Source organism: Dipodomys spectabilis, unplaced genomic scaffold (assembly GCF_019054845.1).
Source record: "Dipodomys spectabilis isolate Male_0828 unplaced genomic scaffold, ASM1905484v1 ptg000115l, whole genome shotgun sequence".
NCBI lineage: Eukaryota > Metazoa > Chordata > Mammalia > Rodentia > Heteromyidae > Dipodomys > Dipodomys spectabilis.
This window is the reverse complement of record NW_024870792.1, coordinates 15,947,854-15,971,072: the sequence shown is the minus strand read 5'-3', so window position 1 is coordinate 15,971,072 and position 23,219 is coordinate 15,947,854. Positions and strand designations below refer to the sequence as shown.

General features: G+C 37.3%; 1 protein-coding gene across 4 annotated transcripts in view; it reads left to right on the top strand.

The window, feature by feature from the left end:
• Osbpl6 (oxysterol binding protein like 6) overlaps nt 1-23,219 on the top strand; it is a 184,250-nt gene that overhangs the window by 159,412 nt on the left and 1,619 nt on the right. For all 4 annotated transcript variants that reach the window (XM_042688282.1, XM_042688285.1, XM_042688284.1 and 1 more), the window contains 10 exons: nt 1,493-1,600; nt 4,505-4,642; nt 11,875-11,962; nt 12,391-12,644; nt 13,357-13,494; nt 13,832-13,895; nt 15,994-16,072; nt 17,679-17,823; nt 19,496-19,640; nt 21,203-21,329. In XM_042688282.1, the coding sequence (XP_042544216.1) occupies nt 1,493-1,600; nt 4,505-4,642; nt 11,875-11,962; nt 12,391-12,644; nt 13,357-13,494; nt 13,832-13,895; nt 15,994-16,072; nt 17,679-17,823; nt 19,496-19,640; nt 21,203-21,329 (1,286 nt within the window). The remainder of the gene's footprint in view (nt 1-1,492; nt 1,601-4,504; nt 4,643-11,874; nt 11,963-12,390; nt 12,645-13,356; nt 13,495-13,831; nt 13,896-15,993; nt 16,073-17,678; nt 17,824-19,495; nt 19,641-21,202; nt 21,330-23,219) is intronic.

The window sequence follows — 23,219 nt, the reverse complement described above, 5'->3', positions numbered from 1 at the left end:
CTTACTCACGTGCAGGAGTTTGCCCTACTCAGCGCAAGTGTAGAGTTTTGCTCTTTTGTGTTTATCCTGAGTGAGTTTGATAGGTGCAGCTATAATTAAGGTATTATATTGTACACATATTAGTTTATCATATTTGTCTAAATAAAGCAAATGCCCATTAACTATAGCTAATAACCTCTTCAGTGGGTCCTTACATTTATCCTCCACCCTAAATCATCACTTCCATCTTCTACTTGCAATTTTAATAGAAAGGAAAAGAATTGCATATCTTTTTACTGGGGCATGCTCTCCCACAGTCTTGTACTTGAGGCTTGATAGAAATATGCTGAACCACATCTGTGTCAAAAAATGGAACATACTAGGTTGGGGATATAACTCAGTGGTTAGAGTGCTTGCATAGCATACACACAGCCCTTGGTTCAAACCTAGTACTGCAAAGGTAAAAAAAAAAAATCAAGGACAGCCTGGATGTGTGTGTGTGTGTGTGTGTGTATGTGTGTGTGTGTGTGTGTGTGTGTGTGTGTGTGTGTGTGTGTGTGTAGTGAGTTCAAGGACCATCTGAGGTACATATAAAAAATATATATACATATATACATAGAGAGAAAGAGAGAGAGAAAGACCATATCTTAAAAAAAGAAAAAAGAAATTCAATATATTCTTATGCATCAGATCAAGTCATGTGCATCCCCAGATAGTTCATTGTACTTTTGTCCATGGGGGTCGTGCTTATATAAAGCTATTCTGTTCTTGCAATCAATGTAGTTACTACACACACTGTGTTAGAGCAAGTGGTGTTTTACTGCTTGTTTATGGTGTGGGAAAAGTAGTGTGATGTAGCCATCTTAGAGCTGGCTTCCTATTGGTGTTTTGTTCTTTATCATACTCATCAGTGTCTTCTCTGTTCAGTGGAGGCAGCATTTGGTCTGTAACATTTGTTCTGCTGCAGTGCTCTCATGTATTTACTAAGCAGTCCTAGAATATAAAAATGCAGCTATTTTCTTTAAACAGATAAAATACAATTCTTTATATACAGCACATTTTTATTCATTCCATTTCCAAATAATTTTTAAGATAATTGCTTAACTTTGAAATGATTCCTAAACTTCAGATCAAGTAAAAGAGAGACAAAAAGACCCAAAATGTCATTAGTTTTCATCCACAACTATAAAAGGTAATATATATGTGGTGGTAGACTGGGCTGATATGTAATAGGCCTGCCTCTAAGGGAGAGAAAATTCCTCTGTGTCATTTTGATTATGAGCATAAATTCTTTCAGTTCAATAATCTACTAGGTAGTAATAATAATTGACAAAAAATTATTAACTGACTTCTGAGCCATTTATTTTTTACTTACTGATAGGATCTGGCTCATGATGACTCCAAAAGTTGGCTAAGAACATCAGAGACTTTGCTGTTAAAGTTGTACCTGTATACTTGTTCTGTTTTATGTTTGTTAATGGGCAATTACAACTTCAGTTTTTGTTCTTTTAAGGCACTAAACCAGAATGCTGAACTAAGGAGTCGGCTGAACAGAATACATTCAGAGTCTATTATTTGTGATCAGGTTGTCAGTGTAAATATTATTCCTAGCCCAGATGAGGTAAGATTTGTTTTCAATGGACATAAAATACCTATCTCATAGCATATAGAATTAGTGCATGTTTTTATTTCAATACAGTTAATTCACTGTAATGAGATTCTCCCCATAAATATTTGTATCACTGACAGTTCAGTGTTCTTTTGAGTAATGGATGTACACACATGACATAATTTGTTCCTGGTGTCAGTGTCTATTTTTATTCCTCTGTTCATATGATGTCACCAGATGTTTATTTATCTACTCCAGCCTAATTTTCTTTTATCTGTCTCATTCATTAGGATCAAATAGCCAGTGTTAGGAACAGGCATATTTTAACTGTTGTAAAAATGTTGTTACATAAAAATTTTCTTAAAATTTGGTTAGAAAGAACTATCTAAAGACAGAAGTCATGTAAAATTGCTACAACAACACTAATTGTGCTACTGCAGCTTCTATTATTATAATTAATAGTTAACAGTTGTCAAGTGAATGTTCACTGTGTACTAAGAATTGTACTAATCATTCATGTATTATCCAATTTGGTACTGACAACAACACTCTAAGGTAAATGTTCCAATTATTATTCCATTTCAAGAAATAATAGTAGATGGGGGGTTGGAGAAGAAGGGAAAGTAGGAGAAAAATGAGGGAAGAGGTAACAAATTTGATAAGAAATGTACTTATTACCTTATTTATATAACTGTAACTCCTGTGTGTATAATCTTTACAATAATAAAGGGGGAAAAAGAATAATTCAAATTTTGGCTAAACAACATGTAATTCTGTTTGAACCTTTTATAAAACTGCTGTTATGGCCCTTAGAACTCATACTTTTCAACACAGTGATGATGAGAGTTTTAACTAATACTAGCATCTTCTTTGCATTAAAGACCTGTAGTAGCCAGGCGTCAGTGGCTCACACCTGTAATCCTAGCTACTCAGGAGGCTGAGATCTGAGGATTGCAGTTCAAACCAGCCCTGGCAGAAAGTCTGTGAGACTCTTATCTCCAATAAACCACCAGAAAACCAGAAGAGGTGCTGTGGCTCAAGTAGTAGAGCACTAGCCTTTAGCTGAAGGGCTGAGGGACAGCACCCAGGCCCAGAGTTCAAGCCCTACCACCGACCCAAAACAAACAAGCAAACGAACAAAAAAAGACCTATAGTTTGTTAGAAATCTACAAATTTGAGAGTTGGTTCTACTTCCTAACTGCTTAGGATATATTATCCCAAAGCAGCCTATCTTTGATTAAGTTGCCTGCAACTGCTTCCATGTGCCCCGATACCCTTAATCTCTGATGACTTTTGTATTCACCAAACTATGCACAATCTGGAAGTATTTCTAAAATTTATCGTTAAAAACTTATTTAATAAAACAAATGTACTTATGTACACAGATGTGCAACTGTAACCACCCTGCTCATCACCTTTTCAAAAAAAAATACATTAAAAAAAACTTATTTAAAATCCTCAATAGGAGTCTTCTTTCAACCTGAAGTGTGCAGTAGAATATATGTATAGTATTTATTCTTGCATATTTTGTGATTAAAACAAATAGCTTCCTTGAAAACAATCATTTATCACTTACTGAACAAAATCTAATATTTTATTTGAAATATGGTCATGTTTTATTGGCCAAAATTTATCACCTAATTAGAAAATGATTTTTTATATTCTATCTCAAAAATTGTCTTAGCTGTCATTTTCTTAGAATGTCTCTAGCAGTTTACATACGTACTTCTTGAGGTTTGATATACCTAACTAGAACATGACTAGTAATGACAAGCTTAAGAATAAAAGAGTGAATTTGTATAATCAATTCAGATTGTTAATAGAAATCAGAATTTATAGATCTCAGATCCAAACTCCAGAAGTTCTATGTGTCAGGTCTGGTTGCTCACCTCTTTATGCCAAATGTTTATGGTAAAAGACAGAGAATGAACAAGTAGCAATTCAATGTATCTTTAGCTGTGTTTAGGGTACAGACATGAGTTTTAGGCTTCATAGACAAAAACTAGGGGGGAGAATGAGATATGTATGCATAATTATTAAACAGTGGTCGAAGTGTGGCCTGGCTATTATTTCAGTCCTTGTTTGGGGAGGGGTTCTGGGGAAGTTGTTATGGCAGTCAAAATAAACATCCTCCTCCCATAGTCAGTGGTCTGTTCTGAGGAGGTTCTGTGGCTTCACAGCAGTAGTTAGTTCCCTTGTCATAGATATTATCAGTCAATACTGTATTTCCTGGCAGCTAAGATGATTGCAAAGTGACTACAGAGAAATGGCTTAGAGCAGAAGCACATACGAACGGAAGGCAGAGGTGCAAAGCATTTCTCCTGCTTTTAATTTAATGTGTAAGCCCAGGAAAAGCAGCTTTTAAGCACCAGTTCTGTTAATAGAGGCTTACCCTGTTAAGTTTCATTTACTGTCAATTGAGCAGGGATTTTAAATCAAGTCAACATCCAGCATCTCTCAACTATGCCTTTTGGAGTCATTAGACATAGAATGAATTGTATGTAGTACAAAGTGTCACTATTCTTAATACACAGTGTGGCTTTCTATAGAGACCCAACTAAAGTGAAGAAATAGCTATTCTTGCTACATACCAGTTTGGCTCAGGCTTGGAATCCTAGCTACTCAGGAGGCTGAGATTTAGAGGATCCAAGCTTAAAGCCAACTCCTGCAGAAAAGTCCATGAGACTCCGTTTCTGAAATAATCAACACAAAGCAAGGCTGGAGGCATGGCTCAAAGTAGAGTACTTGCAAAGCAAGCACACAGAGCAAGTACAAGGCCATGAGGTCCAACTCCATGGTCACAAAAAAAGTATCTTCTCTGCCAGAAGGCAGACACACACACACACACACACACAGAGAGAGAGAGAGAGAGAGAGAGAGACAAATTAAACCATATGTCTTTCCTTTCTATAATAGCCTGGTGAGCAAATCCATGTCAGTCTCCCCCTGTCACAACAAGTAGCCAATGAGAGCCGCCTATCCATGTCAGAGTCCGTATCTGAGTTTTTTGATGCTCAAGAGGTGCTTCTGTCTGCAAGCTCATCAGAGAATGAGGTAAGACTCCTGGATATGTCAACCTCTACTGCTTGTGAATGTGTGTTAAACAAAAGCTATGGTTATATTTGTTTCCATCATAGGTGCTCCAATTGCAGGAGAGCCAAAACCATGCAAAGTGCATCAGTTGCTATTTACTGAGTTCTTGACAACACTTCTGAGCTTCAAATTATTTTTCTTAAATTTGATGCATAAAGGGAGAGAATAAAACATTCATTCTCACTTTTTTCCACGAATCATATTTCAAATTAACCAAATAGTTGATGGCTGAGTTCTTTGTAGAGGTAAACTAGCTAATTAAATGTAGGATAAAAATGGGAGAATTAGAGGGGCTGGGAAGGTGGCTCAGTGGTAGAGTGCTTGCCTTGCACGCATGAGGCCCTGGGTTCGATTCCTCAGCACCACATAAGCAAAAGAAAAAGAAAAAGAAAACAAGAGAATAAACATTCCTTTAAAAAAAAATGGGAGAATTAGAAAATCACCATTAGTGCATGCAGAAGCATACATATCATGTATCTAGGCACTGACACAAATTTGAATTTAGAAAGATGATGGTTTGCGCATATCTATTTGGAGAATTACAGTTTGTGAAGGTTAGCCATTGGCCACCACAAAAGCTTCATTAGATTGTTGTTCATTTTCATGAGTTTTGAAAATGTTTTGGAAATGAAGAATCACTTTCTTGACCAGGTTGCAGAAATTAGTTCTGTTACTAAAACATATTCAGATACGTTTTAATTTTTTTGCTTATTTTCTTGTCATTTGGTTTCTTGCACAGAAAACAAAACTCCCACATGAACTATTAGATATTTTGCAATTTGAAAATCTGCATTGCATTTTTACAAAAAAAAATGAGATAGTTGCTAAACGTTATTTCTATATGTGTAGAAAATCAGAGGAAACATACTAACAAATGTTAGTAGTTAATTGGGGGTGTTGAAAATTTTGAGGATGTTTTAAGTGAAAGAAGTGGAAAAGAAAAGGAAATAATGAACAAGTATCACTTCGTAAAATAGAATCTTGTATCAGATGATGAATCTTTTAGTATCCAAGACATACACGTGTCTCTCAGATCTCCAGGCATGCATTAACATGTTCACGGATACTTCCATTAGAAGCCAGAGGAGTAATTTAATTATTGTAATGATAATTAGTATTATAGAGGGACAGAATAATCCTGCTTTCTATATTCCCTATAGACAAATCTGCATGACAAGCTTTATCTTGCTGTCAGGAACGTTACTTGGGAAGCAATGAAAAGGAAAAGTGAGTTGAGTGAACACAGGCTAAGAGGATCAGGAGTTTTAGCTCCCTCCTCTTCCTTGAGGAGATCAGAATCTCTACCTTGTCATGTGGACATGCTACCAGAATTTTCTTTTTTGTCTTGAGACAAGGTCTCATTTTGTTGCACAAGCTAGCCCTAAATTTGCAACCCTGGGTAGTAGAATTTTTGGGGCTGACTTCTTCTGAGCCTCCATTACTTATCAACCCCCTACCCTTCTTTAGTCAGGTTGCAGTCAGGTGTGATTGCGTAGTGTCTGAGCTCAGACCCATCATCCAATAAGCTATCTTCCTGGGCCCAAGTTCTTGGTGTATATCTAGCTGGGTGTCCAGGTATCAGTGTCATTAGTCACTATGGATATAGAAATGAAGATTTGGAACAAATTATTGCATCAATCCAAAGGGGAAGAGTGAGTCTAATGACAGAGAAATGAGGAAGTAGTATTCAACGTGAAAAAAATACATTTACTTTTAGGCATCATGAGTTTGTTGGACCTCTTGGGGTGATCTCTTAGGTATTTGGATAGCCAAGTCTAAAACTCAAGGACAGAGTAGAGTTGGAGAGAGTCACTTCAAAATCCACATAGCCAGCTACCTGTTAGACTTTACTACTTGGGTGTTCACAGAATCTTTAATTCAGCATTTCCAAAAAAAAGTTTACTCAACAAACCCTTTCTATATTCACTGTCCACCTCCAAAGACTAAAAATAACCCATCCCTACTACTGGTTTACTATCTTAAGGCTCTTCTACCCATGTGTTAACATCAAATACTTGACTACTTTTGTTCACCCCTTTTATCTCTTACTACCATGCATACCAATCATTCATCAAATCCTGCAACTTCTCAGATCCATTGTTTCGTTGAAGCTTCACTGCCACAGCTCCAACCCAATAACTGATCATTTTCTTCCCTGGTACCCAGTTAGTCCCATAACTGGTTCTATTTGAGCACAAAAACTCAGAAACAGTTCCCAGACCCTGAGTTCAAGCCCCAGGACTGGCACACACACAGTCACACACATACACACAAAAGAAAAAGAAAAAAATGTGTCCTTAAGGGGTGAAAACTGATCAAGATGCATTTGTATACAAAACTGTACTTTTTAAATTGAAACCTGATTCACATTTTTTTTCCCCATTCCTCGGATTTGAACTCAAGGCTGGGAGCTGTCCCTGAGCATCATTGTGCTCGAGGCTAACACTCTACCACTTGAGCCACAGCACCACTTCTGGCTTTTTCTGAGTAGTTTAGTGGTGATAAGAGTTTCATGGACTTTCTTGTCTCAGCTAGCTTTAAACCATGATCCTCAGACTACAGCCTCCTGAGTAGCCAGGATTACAGGTGTGAGTCACCATCTGATTGACACTTCTAAAAGGCAAATCTATCCCTTACCCCCCAAGTTTCTTAGGGTGACAATCTACATGCATAGCTACCACTCAAAGACCCTTTCAAATCTGATCCTAGTTCTCAGGTGTAACCTTGTACTACTTCTGTTATTCTGAACCTTCCAAAAGCCAACAGAATGGTTCCTGCAATTATTGATCTGCTGAAGACACTGGTATCCCTTGCTGTAGAAAAGAGAGAATCCTGCAACCCACACCATAAAGGAATGAATGCCATTCCTATGGCTTGAGCCTTTTATTTCACAAGATAGACTGCTTAACACACAAATAGTTCTTGTATTTCACTCGTCTCCTGTGCCTCTCCCACTAGAGTATAAGTTTCACGAGGGCAAAGACAGCACCACTCTCATCTCCAGCACAGTGAGAGTCTGCTGAGGCCAGAGCAAGTATTCAATAAATATTTACGAATGGAATAATGGAAGGAAAGCTTTTAGTACCATGACCTATCATTATTCTAAAGAGCAGCTGGGTATTACTTGATTCACATTGACATTTTCCATCACTAGGGAAACACTCTATTTGGGGACTATTTATTAATGCACTTTACCTGATGAATTTCCTTCTCCTTTAAAAACAAATGGTCTCCTTGCCAAGCACCAGGAGCTCATACATGTAATCCTAGCTTCTTAGGAGGCTGAGATTGGAGGATCATGTTTCAAAGCCAGCCTGGGCAGAAAAGTCTGTGAGACTCCCATTTCCAATTAATCATCGAAGCAGAAAGTAGGATGTGGCTCAAGTAGTAGGATACTAGCCTTGAACCTAAAAACTCAGGGACAGTGCTCAGGCCCAAGCCCCAAGACTGGAATACACAAAAAAAGGGGAGGGGGAGGTTTGGTGGGGGGGGAGGCGGGAGGAGGATGGGAAGGGGAAACAAAGGAGGAGGCTACAATGCTTGATAAGAAATGTACTCATTATCTTGTCCATGTAATTGTAACCCCTCTGTACAGTATTTTCACAATAAAAAAAAAAGAAGAAAAAAAAAGAGGGGGCAGGGAGGAATCTCCTTAAGGGGTGACACTGATCAAGATGCATTTGTGTACAAAACTAGACTTTTTAAATTAAAAATCTATTGTACAACTGCTTAAAGATATTGTTTAAAAATAAATAAATTTTGAAAGTGGCGCTGTGGCTCAAGTGGTAGAGCATGCTCGCCTTGAGCTGAAGAGTGCAGGGACAGGGCACAAGCCCAGAGTTCAAGCCCCACGACCAACAACAACAACAAAAAATAATAAAAATAAATTAATTTCAAAACATAAGTGCATGAAATAAATCCGGTTGACACTTTTCAAATGGTCTCTTTATTTCTCGAATGATCTACTTGACTTGTCTCTGCTCTTAAAAAACTTGTTTGTGCAATGCTACATGCCTGAAATTTAGGAAATAATATTGCTTGAACTCATTTAGTCCTGAAGTTCATAAAAAGAATATTTGCCTCTAGGATTTCTTGACAGACTTTTAGTATAATCTCACAAATCCTTGGCCTCCCTCCCTACAGGAGAACTTGTCAGAACAGCCCAGACTCAGCTACTGCACAAACATATATGACATGCACACATCCTGCCATCATTGCAGAATTCTTCTATGCCAATAATATTGAATCATTTTGATGACATAGATTAATGGGACAGACAGAAATTGAAGAGGTATTCTTGTTTTTAGCTTTCTGTAGCAGAAACACAAGAGTTTTCTTCATGAAGGTTCAAAAATACATATTCATGTAGTAGGAATTCAAGTTTTTGTTCCCTCAGATATAATTTAATATAATATATAATTAGCTATTTTCAGAGACATTGTGTGGGAAAGTTTCATGTACCTGTTTTCTCTGTCAAGCTTACAAAGTTAGTTTTTCTAGTTGGCCTGGTAGTTTACCCTTCAGCAGTGTTGCAGTCAATGGGAAGAATGGGAATGAGGTGTAGTACAGATATGAATCAGAAAAAAAATTGCTATTATTTTTCTATCTTTGTAGATTTCCTCTGTGTACAAAAGCAAAACACCCATTAATCATCCATGCATGCACTCATTTTCCTGGAGCTTCACGCTCAATATATGAGTTCTTTTCAACCCTAATTTTAAAAACATTAGCAATAATCCCAGAAACCTTCCAAATAAAGACTAATTGTTTTCATTACACACAAATTTAGAACTTTTAAGGCCAAAAATCTTTGGAATAAACAGTTACAAACAAAATTGCAAGCCAGAAAAAAAAATATAGTTTGTATGATGGCAGAAAAATATGTGAAAGATTAGAAAATAAATTCACAAAAGATGAAATTCAGATGTTACAGAGATATCTTATACATATTAGATAGTTTACAAAAGATGATGTAGCTGTGTTTGGTGACTCAAGCCTGTAATTCTAGTGATTTAAGAGGCAGAGATTAGGGCATCAATGGTTCGATGCCAACCAGGCATTAAAGTTCACAAGACTTCTCACTCAGTGACTGAGCCCAGTAGTTCACACCTGTCAGCCTTTGAGTAGAAAGATGCTGGTTCAGGATGGGTTGGTTATAACTAGAGACACTCTCCTCTCTCATCTGTTCTTAGGGGATATATTTTTCCTTAATTTTATTTTTTATTTTTTGTTTTATTTTAGGGTGGAACTAATCCATGTTTTCCTCATAATGTTAGTGTCTCAATTCTCTTTTTACTAGCTTATAGTAATTGTAATATATTATTATAATTATATCATTGTATATATTATATAATTAACATAATTATTATGCTATATTAAAATATATTATAGTTATTATGTATACTATATATTAATTATATATTACATACTAGTTTATATTAATTATACATAGGGATTTTATTGTGATAGTTCTGTATGTGCATGTAATGTATGTACTTTGATTGTCTATCACTTTCTTATCTCTCCTACCCTCCTTTATCCTCCAGGATAAAGTTTATCCTAGATTTTATTTTTTTGTAAATTCAAATGAAGTACTTTAATCATATTCAGTTCCCTCACTTTCACCCTATCTTTCCACCCTACTCGTTCCTGTTAATTTTCTCCACACACAGTCAAGTTCCCCTTTTACATTTATGTCATTTATTTGCCTGAGACTAACTCATTTTGATCAGCATGATAATGTCAAGTTCCATATATTTGTCTGCAAACTAAATTATATTGTTTTTATGGGTAAATAATACTCAATTGTGGATATATTGCACATATTCTAGGCAGGAGCTCTTACCACTGAGCCGTGCCCCAGCCCTGTTCCATATTTTCTATTTCAGTTCATCAGTCCATGAATGGGCACATAGGCTGATTCCATAGATTGTCTTTTGTGAATAGACCTACTGTAAGCATGGGTGTGCATATATAGACTGCAGAAAACAGACTTACATCCCTTCAGATACATGGAGAGTAGCTTAATTCTTGATCTCTTCTTATCTATCCCCACTGAAGTGATCTGATTCTAGGATGTATTTATTTTACCTGGATCTGTGTGTATTCAAAATAAAGCTTCCAAGAGTCTTCCTGAAAACTAAATCTGACGCTTTTTGTTGATTTTTAATAACCCATGGGGTTATATATAAACACTGGCTTGAAAAGCCTATCACTGTCAATTCCTTTTGCTGTTGTTGTTCTCCCCACCGTCTTTCTTGCCACCCTCAACTTCCTGCCATTCTTTTTTTTGAGTCCGGTCATGGGGGCTGAACTCTGGGCCTGGGCGCTGTCCCTCAGCTCTTCAGCTCAAGGCTAGCGCTCTACCACTTGAGCCACAGCGCCACTGCCGAATGTGGCTCACCACTCTGCTTATGTGGTGCTGAGGAATCGAACCCAGGTCCTCATGCATGCAAGGCAAGAGCTCTACCACTGAGCCACCTTCCCAGCCCCATTCCTGCCATTCTTAGGGGAGATGCTTTTCTCATGGCCTTTGCTTTTGCACACTTTCCCTTCTTCCTGTGTATCTCCCTATTTTCATTTTCCAACACAGAGGTCACATGTCACTTGCTCTGGGCAGCCTTTTCTAGATCTAGGTAGAGTCATGGGGACTTCTTTCTGTATATTCTTGCTGCTTGTATACTGGCATTCCCTAGTCTTCTGCCATAACTAGTTCAAGGTGCTAAAGACCAGGCTCCTTTCAAATAACCGGTGACCAGTTCATTGAAGACTTAAGTGTTCTTTACACATAAGCCAGATACATTTTCCACTATTATATCTGTTTCTCATTTCAGCAGTATTTTGGTTTTTCTTGGTTTTTGTTTATTAGTCCTGGAACTTTGATTCAGGGCTTCTCATTCTTGCTGGACTTTTTCACTCATTGCTGGCACTTTACTGCTTGAGCCACACCTTCAGTTCTGGCTTTTTTCTGGTTAGTTGAAAATAAGAATCTTGTGGATTTGTCTGCCTGGACTGGCTCCAGACTGTGATTCTAAGATCTCAGCCTCCTGAGTAGCTATTGAGTATGGATGTAAACCACTGATGCATGGCTAGTATTTTGGTTTCTTGTAGTTTTATTAGTCCTTTAATGAGTTGAGCTGTCAAGGCAAGAATCATAAGAATTCTGATTCCTTCTGTGTTCTTCCCTTTCTTAGGCATCAGATGATGAGTCTTACATCAGTGATGTGAGTGATAATATATCTGAAGACAATACTAGTGTTGCGGACAACATCTCTCGGCAAAGTATGCATCATTTGGTCTTGGTTATTCTAATTATAAAACTGGTGAATTAATAAACAGTCATCCACCTTATCACCTTTAATTGTTCTTTTTTCAACTGATTGTTCTATACATTGTATAATGCATAGTCTGTTGAGGTACTCATGACATCCACTAGGTATGTGGTGAAGTAAAAAAAAATTACCTCACTTACTATGTACATTTATTTTTCCATTTGACTTGTCTTAATATTTGAGTAAATTCAGTAGTTTACTTTTTAAAAAATTGATGCTTTGTGAATTTGTTGGCAACCTCATACAGAAATAACTTGGTTCTTGAGAGAGTATAATAAAAAGAAATGTATTATAATCAGAATTATTTGAGTAATTGTCTCTCTAGTTTTATAAAATTAGAAAAGCAAAGTATCTCTCACTGTGATTCTCCCTCCCCAGTCCTGAATGGGGAGCTTACAGGAGGCGCCTTCCGGAATGGCCGTCGTACTTGCCTGCCTGCCCCTTGCCCTGACACCAGTAACATTAACTTGTGGAATATCTTGAGGAACAACATCGGCAAAGACCTGTCAAAAGTCTCCATGCCTGTGGAACTCAACGAGCCACTCAACACCCTGCAGCATCTCTGTGAGGAGATCGAGTACAGTGAGCTACTGGACAAGGCATCGGAGACAGATGATCCATATGAGCGCATGGTAATAAAGGACAGGGCAGTGCCCTGCAGGGACCAGGCCTAAGCTACAAGCCATTATGATAACACATGTTTCCTATAACATTCTCACTGCATAGATAAAGGAGAAAATAGTCTGTTTGCATCATCAAATAGGGCCAAACGGTGCCAGATACTCTTACTAGAATATCCACGTCTTTTTACTTTTTAGTAGCCTAAAGTGTATGCTGTAAAGTTAAGATGCAAAGATGTATTAGTTTTTAGAGGCTGAAAGCCTGTTGGACCTTGTTTTACCATCTTTTCTAAATGCCAAAGGAGTCCATCTGTTCAGAAGTAACTTACTGTTGGTACTTTACCCTTTACTCCACATGGCTGTGGAGAACTTACCTTGTTCTTGGACAGACACCAGCAGCCACACCCACACACAGTGTTAAGATGGTACATGTGGCATAATCTGTAAACTGGTTTTATTACCTATGAACTCTCATGATAGTGAGTACACGTATGAATGAAGAGTACGTGACCTCTGACCTGCTGCTTCCCTTAGGAATAATTTAACCTCATGATAGCTTACTTTCCCCTTGTGCACTGATGAAGAAGATTTGGGGCAACTAACTGAAAATGAAAATGGCATGAAATCAACATGGACTGAAGAAGATGTAGAGGAATAGAGACAAACAGACCCAGCTGGCAATAGACTCCTCTATATTGTGTCCCTCTTTTGAATATTTTAACAGGTTCTTGTTGCTGCATTTGCAGTTTCAGGATATTGCTCCACCTATTTCAGAGCAGGAAGTAAGCCATTCAACCCAGTCCTTGGAGAGACTTATGAATGCATTAGAGAAGACAAAGGATTCCGATTTTTCTCAGAACAAGTAAGTGAAGTTTCTATGTAGGTAAAACAGTCTTCAAAGGCAGTTTGGTGATGAAACAGTTTTGATAACTATCATTTGGGATGAGTTATGACACCAGTTAAAAGATATCTCAGCCCTACCAAATATCCATAAATTCCCTGTGTTTAAGCACTAAGTCTTAAAAGTAAAGATTTACTTCTGCACTTTGAGACTAATTCACGAGCATTAATTCACAACTACACTAAATGGAAGAATTGTAGTTTTCATTAGAGACAACCATTTCAATTTTTTTTAAACAGTATTATTTGTAGAAATTTTAACCCTGCTCCAATTGCCTTTTTTTGTTTTTATCTACCAGGTTAGCCATCATCCACCCATTTCTGCCTGTCACTGTGAATCAAAGAATTTTGTGTTTTGGCAAGGTCTGTATTTCAATAATAATTTAAAGTCAGTTTTATATCCCTATAGGAAAATTTCTATCTTCTGATAATACATTTACTCAAATTAGATTTCTGACTTTGAAACTCAAAAAATGTTGGTAATTCATGTAGAGCTTAGTTTTGGAAATTAAATGTCCTGGTTTAATATACAACCATGTTGTATTAGGGATGAGATCGTTGATCTAGGAAGCAAAGCCTAGGTCTGTGGAAGAGCAGAGTACAGTGCTGACTGCCAGCCATTACCTTCTCTTACTGTGACTTGTCTGCATCTGTAATGTAGAGGTGATAGCCCAACCTTCTTTCTCCTGAGGTGTGCAAAGAGATTTTCCTCTTGAAGGAGGAAGTATGTTTAGACACATAGTCAGTCCACATGTCCATGAGCTCCAAATCTTCAAACTTAACCAACTTCAGATGGAAAATATTTGGGAAAGCAATTATGTTTTGAACATACAGACTTTTTTCTCAGCTTTTTTATTACCAAAGCAGTGTAGTATAGCAACTATTTCTATAGCATTTAAATCATACTAAGCATATAAGCTCTAGAGATGACTTTGTATACAGGAGGGTATATATAAATTATATGCAAATGATTTGCATATTATATAAAGGACTCCTTTATCTGCAGATGTTGGTGTCTAAGGAGATTATGGAACTATTACCATGGATGCCAAAGGAAGTGATTTATACCCAATTCATTAGGGTTCTGGGGTTTGGATTGAAGTCTATTTACTAAACATTCATTGTCCTTTCAGAAGTAAAATAAATTTGAAATGATTAGAAAGAAAAGAGTGTGTATGTAAACTTGACCATTAAGTAGTTCTCTACATTTAGAAGGCTGATTTTTATTGTTCACAGCACAACTCCTCTCAAAAGCATTTCCTTAGCTGAAAAATGCACAAAATGATAAAGCATCACAACTACCACCTTATTATTAAATAGAACAATAAATAATTATTGGCCATAACCAAGAGTCAGAAATTTTGTAGAGATGGGACTAAACTCCCTTGATTCACCAAAATGAGATGAGATGGTTGTTAATAAATGTGCCAGTAAATCTGAGTAAAGCAGTAAGCCATCATGTGAGATGAACTGCTAGGCCTCAGGCTGTATCTTCACACCTGTATTTAGATATTTCATTTCTCTACTGTTCTCTCAAGTCATATAACTATTCTGTGCAGGGGGTAAATGTATACATAAATCAGTGGTCTTGCCATATTGCAATTATTTTTACATATACCTCAGGCTTGATACGTATGTTTGCTTTTTTTACCATTTAGGCAGAACTTAGCATGTATTACTCTCTGAACATTAAATGTTGTAGAGTCTGTGTTTGTGTGTATTTACAAATGCACAATACATGTGCACACACTCATGTCTTATTCCAGGATTCTCCTAGCTTTGTTTGTTGAAAACAAATATGGAGCATGATTATAGAGACACAGACAGACAGTAAAGTTTATTTCTGATCACATCACTTTGGGCCATCTTCAGATTCTCATGCCAAATCCACAGTATAGGACTGGGAATGTGGCGTAGTGGTAGAGTGCTTGACTAGCATGCATGAAGCCCTGGGTTCAATTCCTCAGTACCACATACACAGAAAAAAATGGAAGTGGCACTGTGGCTCAAGTGGTAGAGTGCTAGCCTTAAGCAAAAGCAGCTCAGGGACAATGCCCAGGCCCTGAGTTCAAGCCCCAGGACTGTACAAAAATAAATACATAAAATAAATCCAAGTATAAAATTTCAATTATAAAAAGCTTTTTGTAAAAGAGGCTGGGAGGGTAGCTCAGTGGTAGAGTGCTTGCCTTGCATGCATGAGGCCCTGGGTTCAATTCCTCAGCACCACATAAGCAGAAAAAGCCATAAGTGGTGCTGTGGCTCAAATGGTAGTGCGCTAGCCTTGAGCTGAAGAGCTGAAGGACAGCAGCCAGGCCCAGAGTTCAGGCCCCATGGCCGACAAAAAAAAAAAGCTTTTTGTAAAAAAATAAAGCTTTTGTAAAGTATCACACAAAAGTTAGTTTTTACCTACACATAATTAGCTATGATGTATATATTTTTGTCTTCTGCCTGTATCATTTAGATATCAGATGGAAAAACAAGTTCTGGGGAAAGTCAATGGAAATCCTGCCTGTGGGAACACTGAATGTCATGCTTCCAAAGTAGGTAGAACTTCTCCCTTTTGGACTCTTGATGGCTTTCTAAATGAGAAATGGGTATTTTTGACTAGAAGATAGTAAGGGTTTTATTTTTTAAGATGTTTAAAGCTTGTTACCTTCACCAAAGGTTTTGCATATGGACCCCACAAAACTAAATGACAACATATTACTAAAGATTCCATTTATATCTTCATATCCTTCATCCTTCATTCATCAGTAAAACTCAGGTGCCTACCATGTACCAGTTATCATGCTAGTTTGCATTTTATATTAAAGATTCTCAGACAGGTGCTGGTGGCTCACACATATAATCCTAGTTACTCAGGAAGCTAAGATCTGAGGATCATGGTTCAAAGCCAGTCTGGGCAGGAAAGTCCATGAGACTCTTATTGGCAATTAACCACCAGAAAACTAAAATTGGTGCTGTGGCTCAAAGTGTTAGCGTGCTAGCCTTGAGCAAAAAAGCACAAGAACAGTGCCTAGGCCCTGAGTTCAAGCCCCATAACTGGACAACAACAACAAAAAAAGGTTCTCCTCTAAACATTTCTTTTACCCACACTTTTAATTTAACTTAAGTCCAGGATCTGTTTTACATTTTGAACTTATTTTCACAATGATGAATGATGGATTACTTTATGGTAGTGTTCTGGAGGATATTGTTCATAAACCTTTTTAAATTAATTGATGTTCTTACTGAGACCAATTTTTGTTGTTGTTCAATTTTTGTTCAACTTTGAACAGTGCCTACATTAATTATACCAACAATGCCTACATTATTCTGAATAATATTTATTTATATATATAATGTGGAAAGCTATATGATTTGAAGTTATATCATTTTGTTCTTTGAAAAATTCTATAACTTTACTCTCCAGAATTTGGGTTATAATTATGTCTTCTTAGTTAAACTTGTCATTTATTTTCCCAAAGAATTATTCATATGTGGTATAGGAAACAGTGTTCTCTAAGGAGACTTCATTAAGCCTTTACCTCCCTTCAATCCTTACACAATGACCTATTGTCTGCTAGTAAAAGTAGACTTTTTGTAGGTCACTCAAAGCCTTTCTGCTCTGAGTCATCTCCTTTCCATCTCTGGCTCCCACCACAGCCACTGACCCAGAGCACACCATTCACAGGCCCCCAGAAATTGGTGCTCTTCTGGCCCCTATGACTTACACATGCCCTTTCTACCATCTCCAAACATGAGTTTGAAGCCATTCCCCTGACAACCAATTAACATTCCAGACAGTGCTGAGGCCTAAGGAATCTCCCCTCTGTGTTCCTGTGTTCCTTTGTAGCTCTCTCTATATAAATGTTTGAATATTTGTTTATGTATTAATATTTCTGTACCATAAGATAGCCTTAAAGGAATAGGAAACAGGCCCTGGCCAACTTTCTGTCTTTTGACATATAGAGAGCACTTCAGTGTCCCTTAAGTGAATAAATCATGTCATATATATTTATGGCCACATAGAAACTGTCAAGAAATGAACAGAAAAATGAGGAAAAGGGAACTTTCCCCAACGATTATTTTCATTGGTAGGAACACCATATTACTGTATTTGTGACCTTTATTGCTTTTAATCAAATTGCTTTTAATCTTTACTAGGTATGGAGATTACTATGTATGGAATAAAGTCACCACGTGTATACACAACATCCTCAGTGGGAGAAGATGGATAGAACATTATGGAGAAATAACCATTAGAAATACCAAAAGCAGTGTTTGCATTTGCAAACTTACATTTGTCAAGGTAAATAATATCATAGAATAAAGAAGGTAAAATGTATCCCAAGGAAAAAAAACAAAACATTATCTTTAGTAGTATCAAGTAAGTCTGTCCTGTGTCATCCTTAGTCCTAAGGATGATAAGAAGGTATGTAGAAATTAAAAAAAGCTATTTTATAGCAGAAAATAATGAATATTTTCTTAAATAATCTTCTTAATAGCAAGTCAGTAGTTCATTGAGTAAGATTCCATATAACTCTTCTCATCAGTATCAAGTTTCTGGCTTCTGTATCTATCCCTAATGCATTTTGATTATATTATAGTATTTAAGTGATTATATTTTAGAGAGACTATTACCCAGAAGATGATTTTAGGGAGATAATGCAGTTGTCACTTTCTAAATACTTGAATAAAGTGTAGGCATAAGGATGACAGCTACTGACTCATCAGTATGAGCTTACCCAACCCACCACTATGGTAAGCCAGAAAAGTTCAACAAAAAGCATTACTTTGAACAGAAAATATGTTTGGATAGAAATGTCTGTAGAGGGCTGGGAAGGTGGCTCAGTGGTAGAGCGCTTGCCTTGCATGCTTGAGGCTCTGGGTTCGATTCCTCAGCACTACATAAGCAGAAAAAAAAAAGCTGGAAGTGGCGTTGTGGCTTAAGTGGTAGAGTGCTAGCCTTGAGCTGAAGAGCTGAGGGACAGTGCCCAGGCCCAGAGTTCAGGCCCCACGACTGGACCCCCCCCCCAAAAAAAAAAGAAAAGAAAAGAAATGTCTATAGACCCAGGTGCCAATGGCTCACACCTGTAATCATAGCTACTCAGGAGACTGAGACCTGAGAATTGTTGTTTGAAGGCAGCCCAGGCAGGAAAGACTGTGACACACTTATCTTCAATTAATTGCTAAAAGAAAAAGCTGGAAATGGAGCTACAGCTCCAGTGGTAAGAGTGCTAACCTTGAGCAAAAATCTCGGTGACAGTGTGCAGGCCCTGAGTTCAAGCCCCAGGATCAGTACAAAAAATATTTATATAAATCATAATCAATCAATCAATCAATAAAATAAACAGAAATGCCTATACAATGGTGATTTTCCCTCAGCTACTCTCATCTGAATTAGAACATACAACATTACCTCCATGTTCACTTATGTGTGTTATAGAATTCACCAACTATTTCTATAGCATGGTCAATTGAAGTTCACTAAAATCCATGAGTAATGGGAGAATTCAGACAAAAAGATCTAAGAGAAAAAAATAGTAATTTGTAAATTAATATTAGGTTCTTAGGATAGAAACCTTATTAGCTTTCTCTACGTTGTATGACCATGCTATTGCTGTAGCACTCAGAAGACCACATGGACTGAACTTAGGAGAGGATCATAAGTAAAGCAGCCTAGGCCACATAGTAGTACTCACTCTCTCTCTGTCTCTCTCTGTCTCTCTCTGTCTCTCTGTCCCTCTGTCTCTCTCCCCTCTTCCCCCCTTCTCCCTTTTCCCTCTCCCCCTTTCCTCCCTCTCTCCATATATATATATATATCTTGCATTCAAAAGGTCAACCTTGCATATATGTAAAATATTTTGAGATAGATTTCTGGAAATTACTTGAATGAGGGACTTCAGGTAAAGAAAACATTCATGTAAGTTGATGTTATTGAGGTTGATGTTATTAAAGGGATTGGGGTTTGGCTTTTCTAGGTGAACTATTGGAATTCCAATGTGAATGAAGTCCAGGGGGTCGTGATGGATCAGGAAGGGAAGGTAGTACACCGGCTGTTTGGGAAATGGCATGAAGGGCTCTACTGTGGCGTGGCCCCCTCTGCTAAGTGTATCTGGAGACCAGGTAAGGTCAGCCTCAGGGTCCTGCCTTAGGACCGAGGCAATGCAATTTGCCTCGTTTCCTTTAGCAGGAAGATCTAAAATGTGGATGCTTATAGCAGTTACAGTTGTATTTATAATTAACATAGAGCTATCTGTAAGAGCCAATATTTAGTATGTGATTAAAAATGTAAGCCAAATCTGTAACATGATGTATTAAAACCTGACATATAGCCAGACATGTAGTTCAGGCCTATTATTCTAACTCCTTAGAGGTTGATGTCTGAGGATTAAGGTTCCAAGCCAACCCAAGCAGGAAAGTCCAGGAGACTCTTATTTCCAATTGATTAACCAGCAAAAAGCTGGCCCAAGTGTGGCCCAAGTGGTATAGTGCCAGCCATGGGCAAAAATGCTAAGGAACAATGTCCAGGCCCTGAATTCATGCCCCAGTACCAGTGCACACCACACACACACATAATCTGACATTGCTCATTGTAAATGTAATACAAACATTTCAAAAACTAGGCATTTTATTAAGTTTAAAGAAATTGGCATATGTAAAATTAGATCCTTATTCATGTTATTTTCTATTCTAATAAAACAAAGGAAATGCAAATATCTACCACCATAGATTGAAACTTGCCACAGTAAGTGATCTTTTCATTCACATAAACTGCAATATATTAACATTTAAGAAAAGACAGGAGAGTCCTGGTAATGTGTTAGCATGATTATCAAGTAAATGTGGAACGAGTCTCCACATGACATTTATTTTCATTGGAATTTGTCAGTTCATTTCTAACTTTAAAATTACGTACTTGTTTCCTAAAAGACACTCATGTGTATTAAATTTTTTGCCAGTGAGGAACAAGCCATAATTCACTCATGAGTAACTACTGAATGCTGACTATATGTCAGGCTTGTAAAAGTTGAGTTCAGTAAGAAGTACCAGTAAGCACTGGGGATGTAGAGCTCTTGTCTACTTACTACATGTGATGCCTGGGCATCATGCACGTGATTTCACTGCCAGATATGGTGGCACAAGCCTGTAGTCTCAGCAGCTGGGAGGTTGAGGTAGGAGGATGGTTTGAGTCCAGAAGTTTGAAAAGAACCTGGCTATGAGAGAGCCCTCCCCCATCTCAAAAGAGAAAAAAAGATAAACTAAGTACCAGTAAATATTAATTTAAATCTACATCTTTTTCTTTTCTTAAAGGGAGTAAAGTAATAGTGTTTCTGGTGAAATTTTAATGTTAATCACCCTAACATTTGGTTCCACAATTGAGTATGTGAAGTGAAATTGTGGAGTTTAACCAGTGAAGACTGCTACTGTAATACAAAGTTTTATTTTAAAGTTCTATATTTTATTAAATACATGAATTTATTAGTTTTGTCCATCAACATAAACTTCCTCACCTAGCAAAATACAAGCAATTTAATTTACTTGAAAATCTATTACTTGAACAATCTAGTGCTCATGATTACAGATTTTGCTATGAGCAAGGGCACTACTAATTAAGCATCAGGAAAAGTTGACTTCTTCCTTTTCTATAAGTGGTTCACCTTTCACATTTATTGGCCTCATTCCAGGTTCCATGCCAACCAACTATGAGCTCTACTATGGTTTCACGAGGTTTGCCATTGAGCTCAATGAGTTAGATCCTGTACTAAAAGACCTCCTTCCACCAACAGATGCCCGATTCAGGCCAGATCAAAGGTAAGGACAGAAGCAGTATTTCAGGTGCATCTTAGACCATGGCACAGTGTTAAAGATCACTAAGATGTAACCTCATCACCATCATGTGCTTATTCAGTTCATCATTCCTTCTGATAGACATCACTCATTAACACTTGAGTCTTCTTTTTACTTATCTTTAAGCAGGTGTACAAAGGAGTTGCCTTATAACAAAGCAGTTATGAATAGAATATGTCTTGATCAATGTCACCCCTTTCAACAGTCTCCCCCATGCCTCCCAACTTACCCCTTCCCTCATTTTCTTAATTTTGTAGAATAAACTGAATTCTTGAGTGCATTCTCCCCCACTTCTCTTCATTCATCTACCCCTCTCCCCTTGAACCTACTCTACCCCTTTAAAGTACTCACTTCCTGGTGTTTATTTTTTAAACTTTGTCTTTCTAAGGAATTATACTATTTGAGTTCTCCCTTGAATCTCCTGTATTTCGGCTAATACATTTATATACACTTGTATACAATCCAAGATATTTACTTATGTGTTTACAAACTATTTCTGGCTTCCACATATGAGCGAAAGCATGCAACCTTTGTCTCTCCAGTGTATTTACACAATGAAATTTTATTCATCCATTAGAAAGAATGATACTGTATCATTTGCAAAGAAGTGGAAGGATCGGGAAAAAAAGTATGTTAAGTGAAATACTTTTTTTCTAATCTAGGTAAAGTATGATGATAATAACAGAGATGATAATAACAGAGACTTCTTTCAACACAAACCTCCAATGAGCCATAACAGCTGTGTTCTACATTAAGTTTCTCCATCCTCACATTTTCGAAAAGTCTACAAATACAAGAGCTCTGCACTAAATGGAAATTCACTCCTTTCCCAGTGTTTTTAACCCCTGTAGGCTATTATTCTTTAATATGGAGTATCTTTTAAACTGATTATAAATAAAAGGATAAGTTACAGGGGCACCTAGAGATTTTTTTTTTAAATATTGTTTGCCCAACATATTTGGGTCCCTCAGTATATGAGACTTACCAAAATATACTGTCTTTAATGCTTTCTGATTTTTATGGGATTTTTTGGAGGGGTGAGGAGAAGCCTTTGGGTTTAAACTCAGGGCCTAGGCACTGTTTCTGAGTTTTTTTACTCAAGGATAGTGCTCTACCACTTGAGCAATAGCTCTACTACTGACTTTTTTGATCATCAATTGAAGATAAGAGTCTCACAGACCTTCCTGCCTGGGCTGGTTTCAAACCACAATCCTCAGAATTCAACCTCTAGAGTAGCTAGGATTACATGCATGAGCCACCCATGCCTGGTTGATGCTTTCTTTTTATTATTTGTTTCTAATAGTCATGATGATTTCTCTTACAAAATTCATTCTACTTTTTCCAAAAATTCTATATGCCATCCAAGTTCCATTCATGACCACTTTTATGTTTTTCAAGTATTTGTACATTAACTGTCTTCTGCTAAAATGTTCTTGGTAGTGAACGTTCTGCTGTCCAATATATTTTTCAATATCTCCTACTGTTGAATGTCATTTTATTCTACTTTATTACCCACCACCCAGAACGTGCAGTCTATTTGACATTCAAATTTATCTTGATCATCAGTCTCTTGTTGAGATGTAAACATTCGCAAATCACCTTTGGGTCTGGTTTGTTTGTTTCCTTCACAATTCTGTTTCAATGTTCCTTCTCTGAATTTCTGTCCTATTTGTTTTTATTACCCAGCTTTTTGTAAATTTCCCCAATTGTTACCTTCTTTTTTCATCACTCTTATTCTCTCCAACCAAACAGAAAAGCTCCCTTGCCTCTCAGTGTGTTCTCAAAATAGATAGAGAATAGCCAGCTACCACCCTCCATCCAAGCCTTTAGCAAGTGCCTTTTGGTATTGTGGGA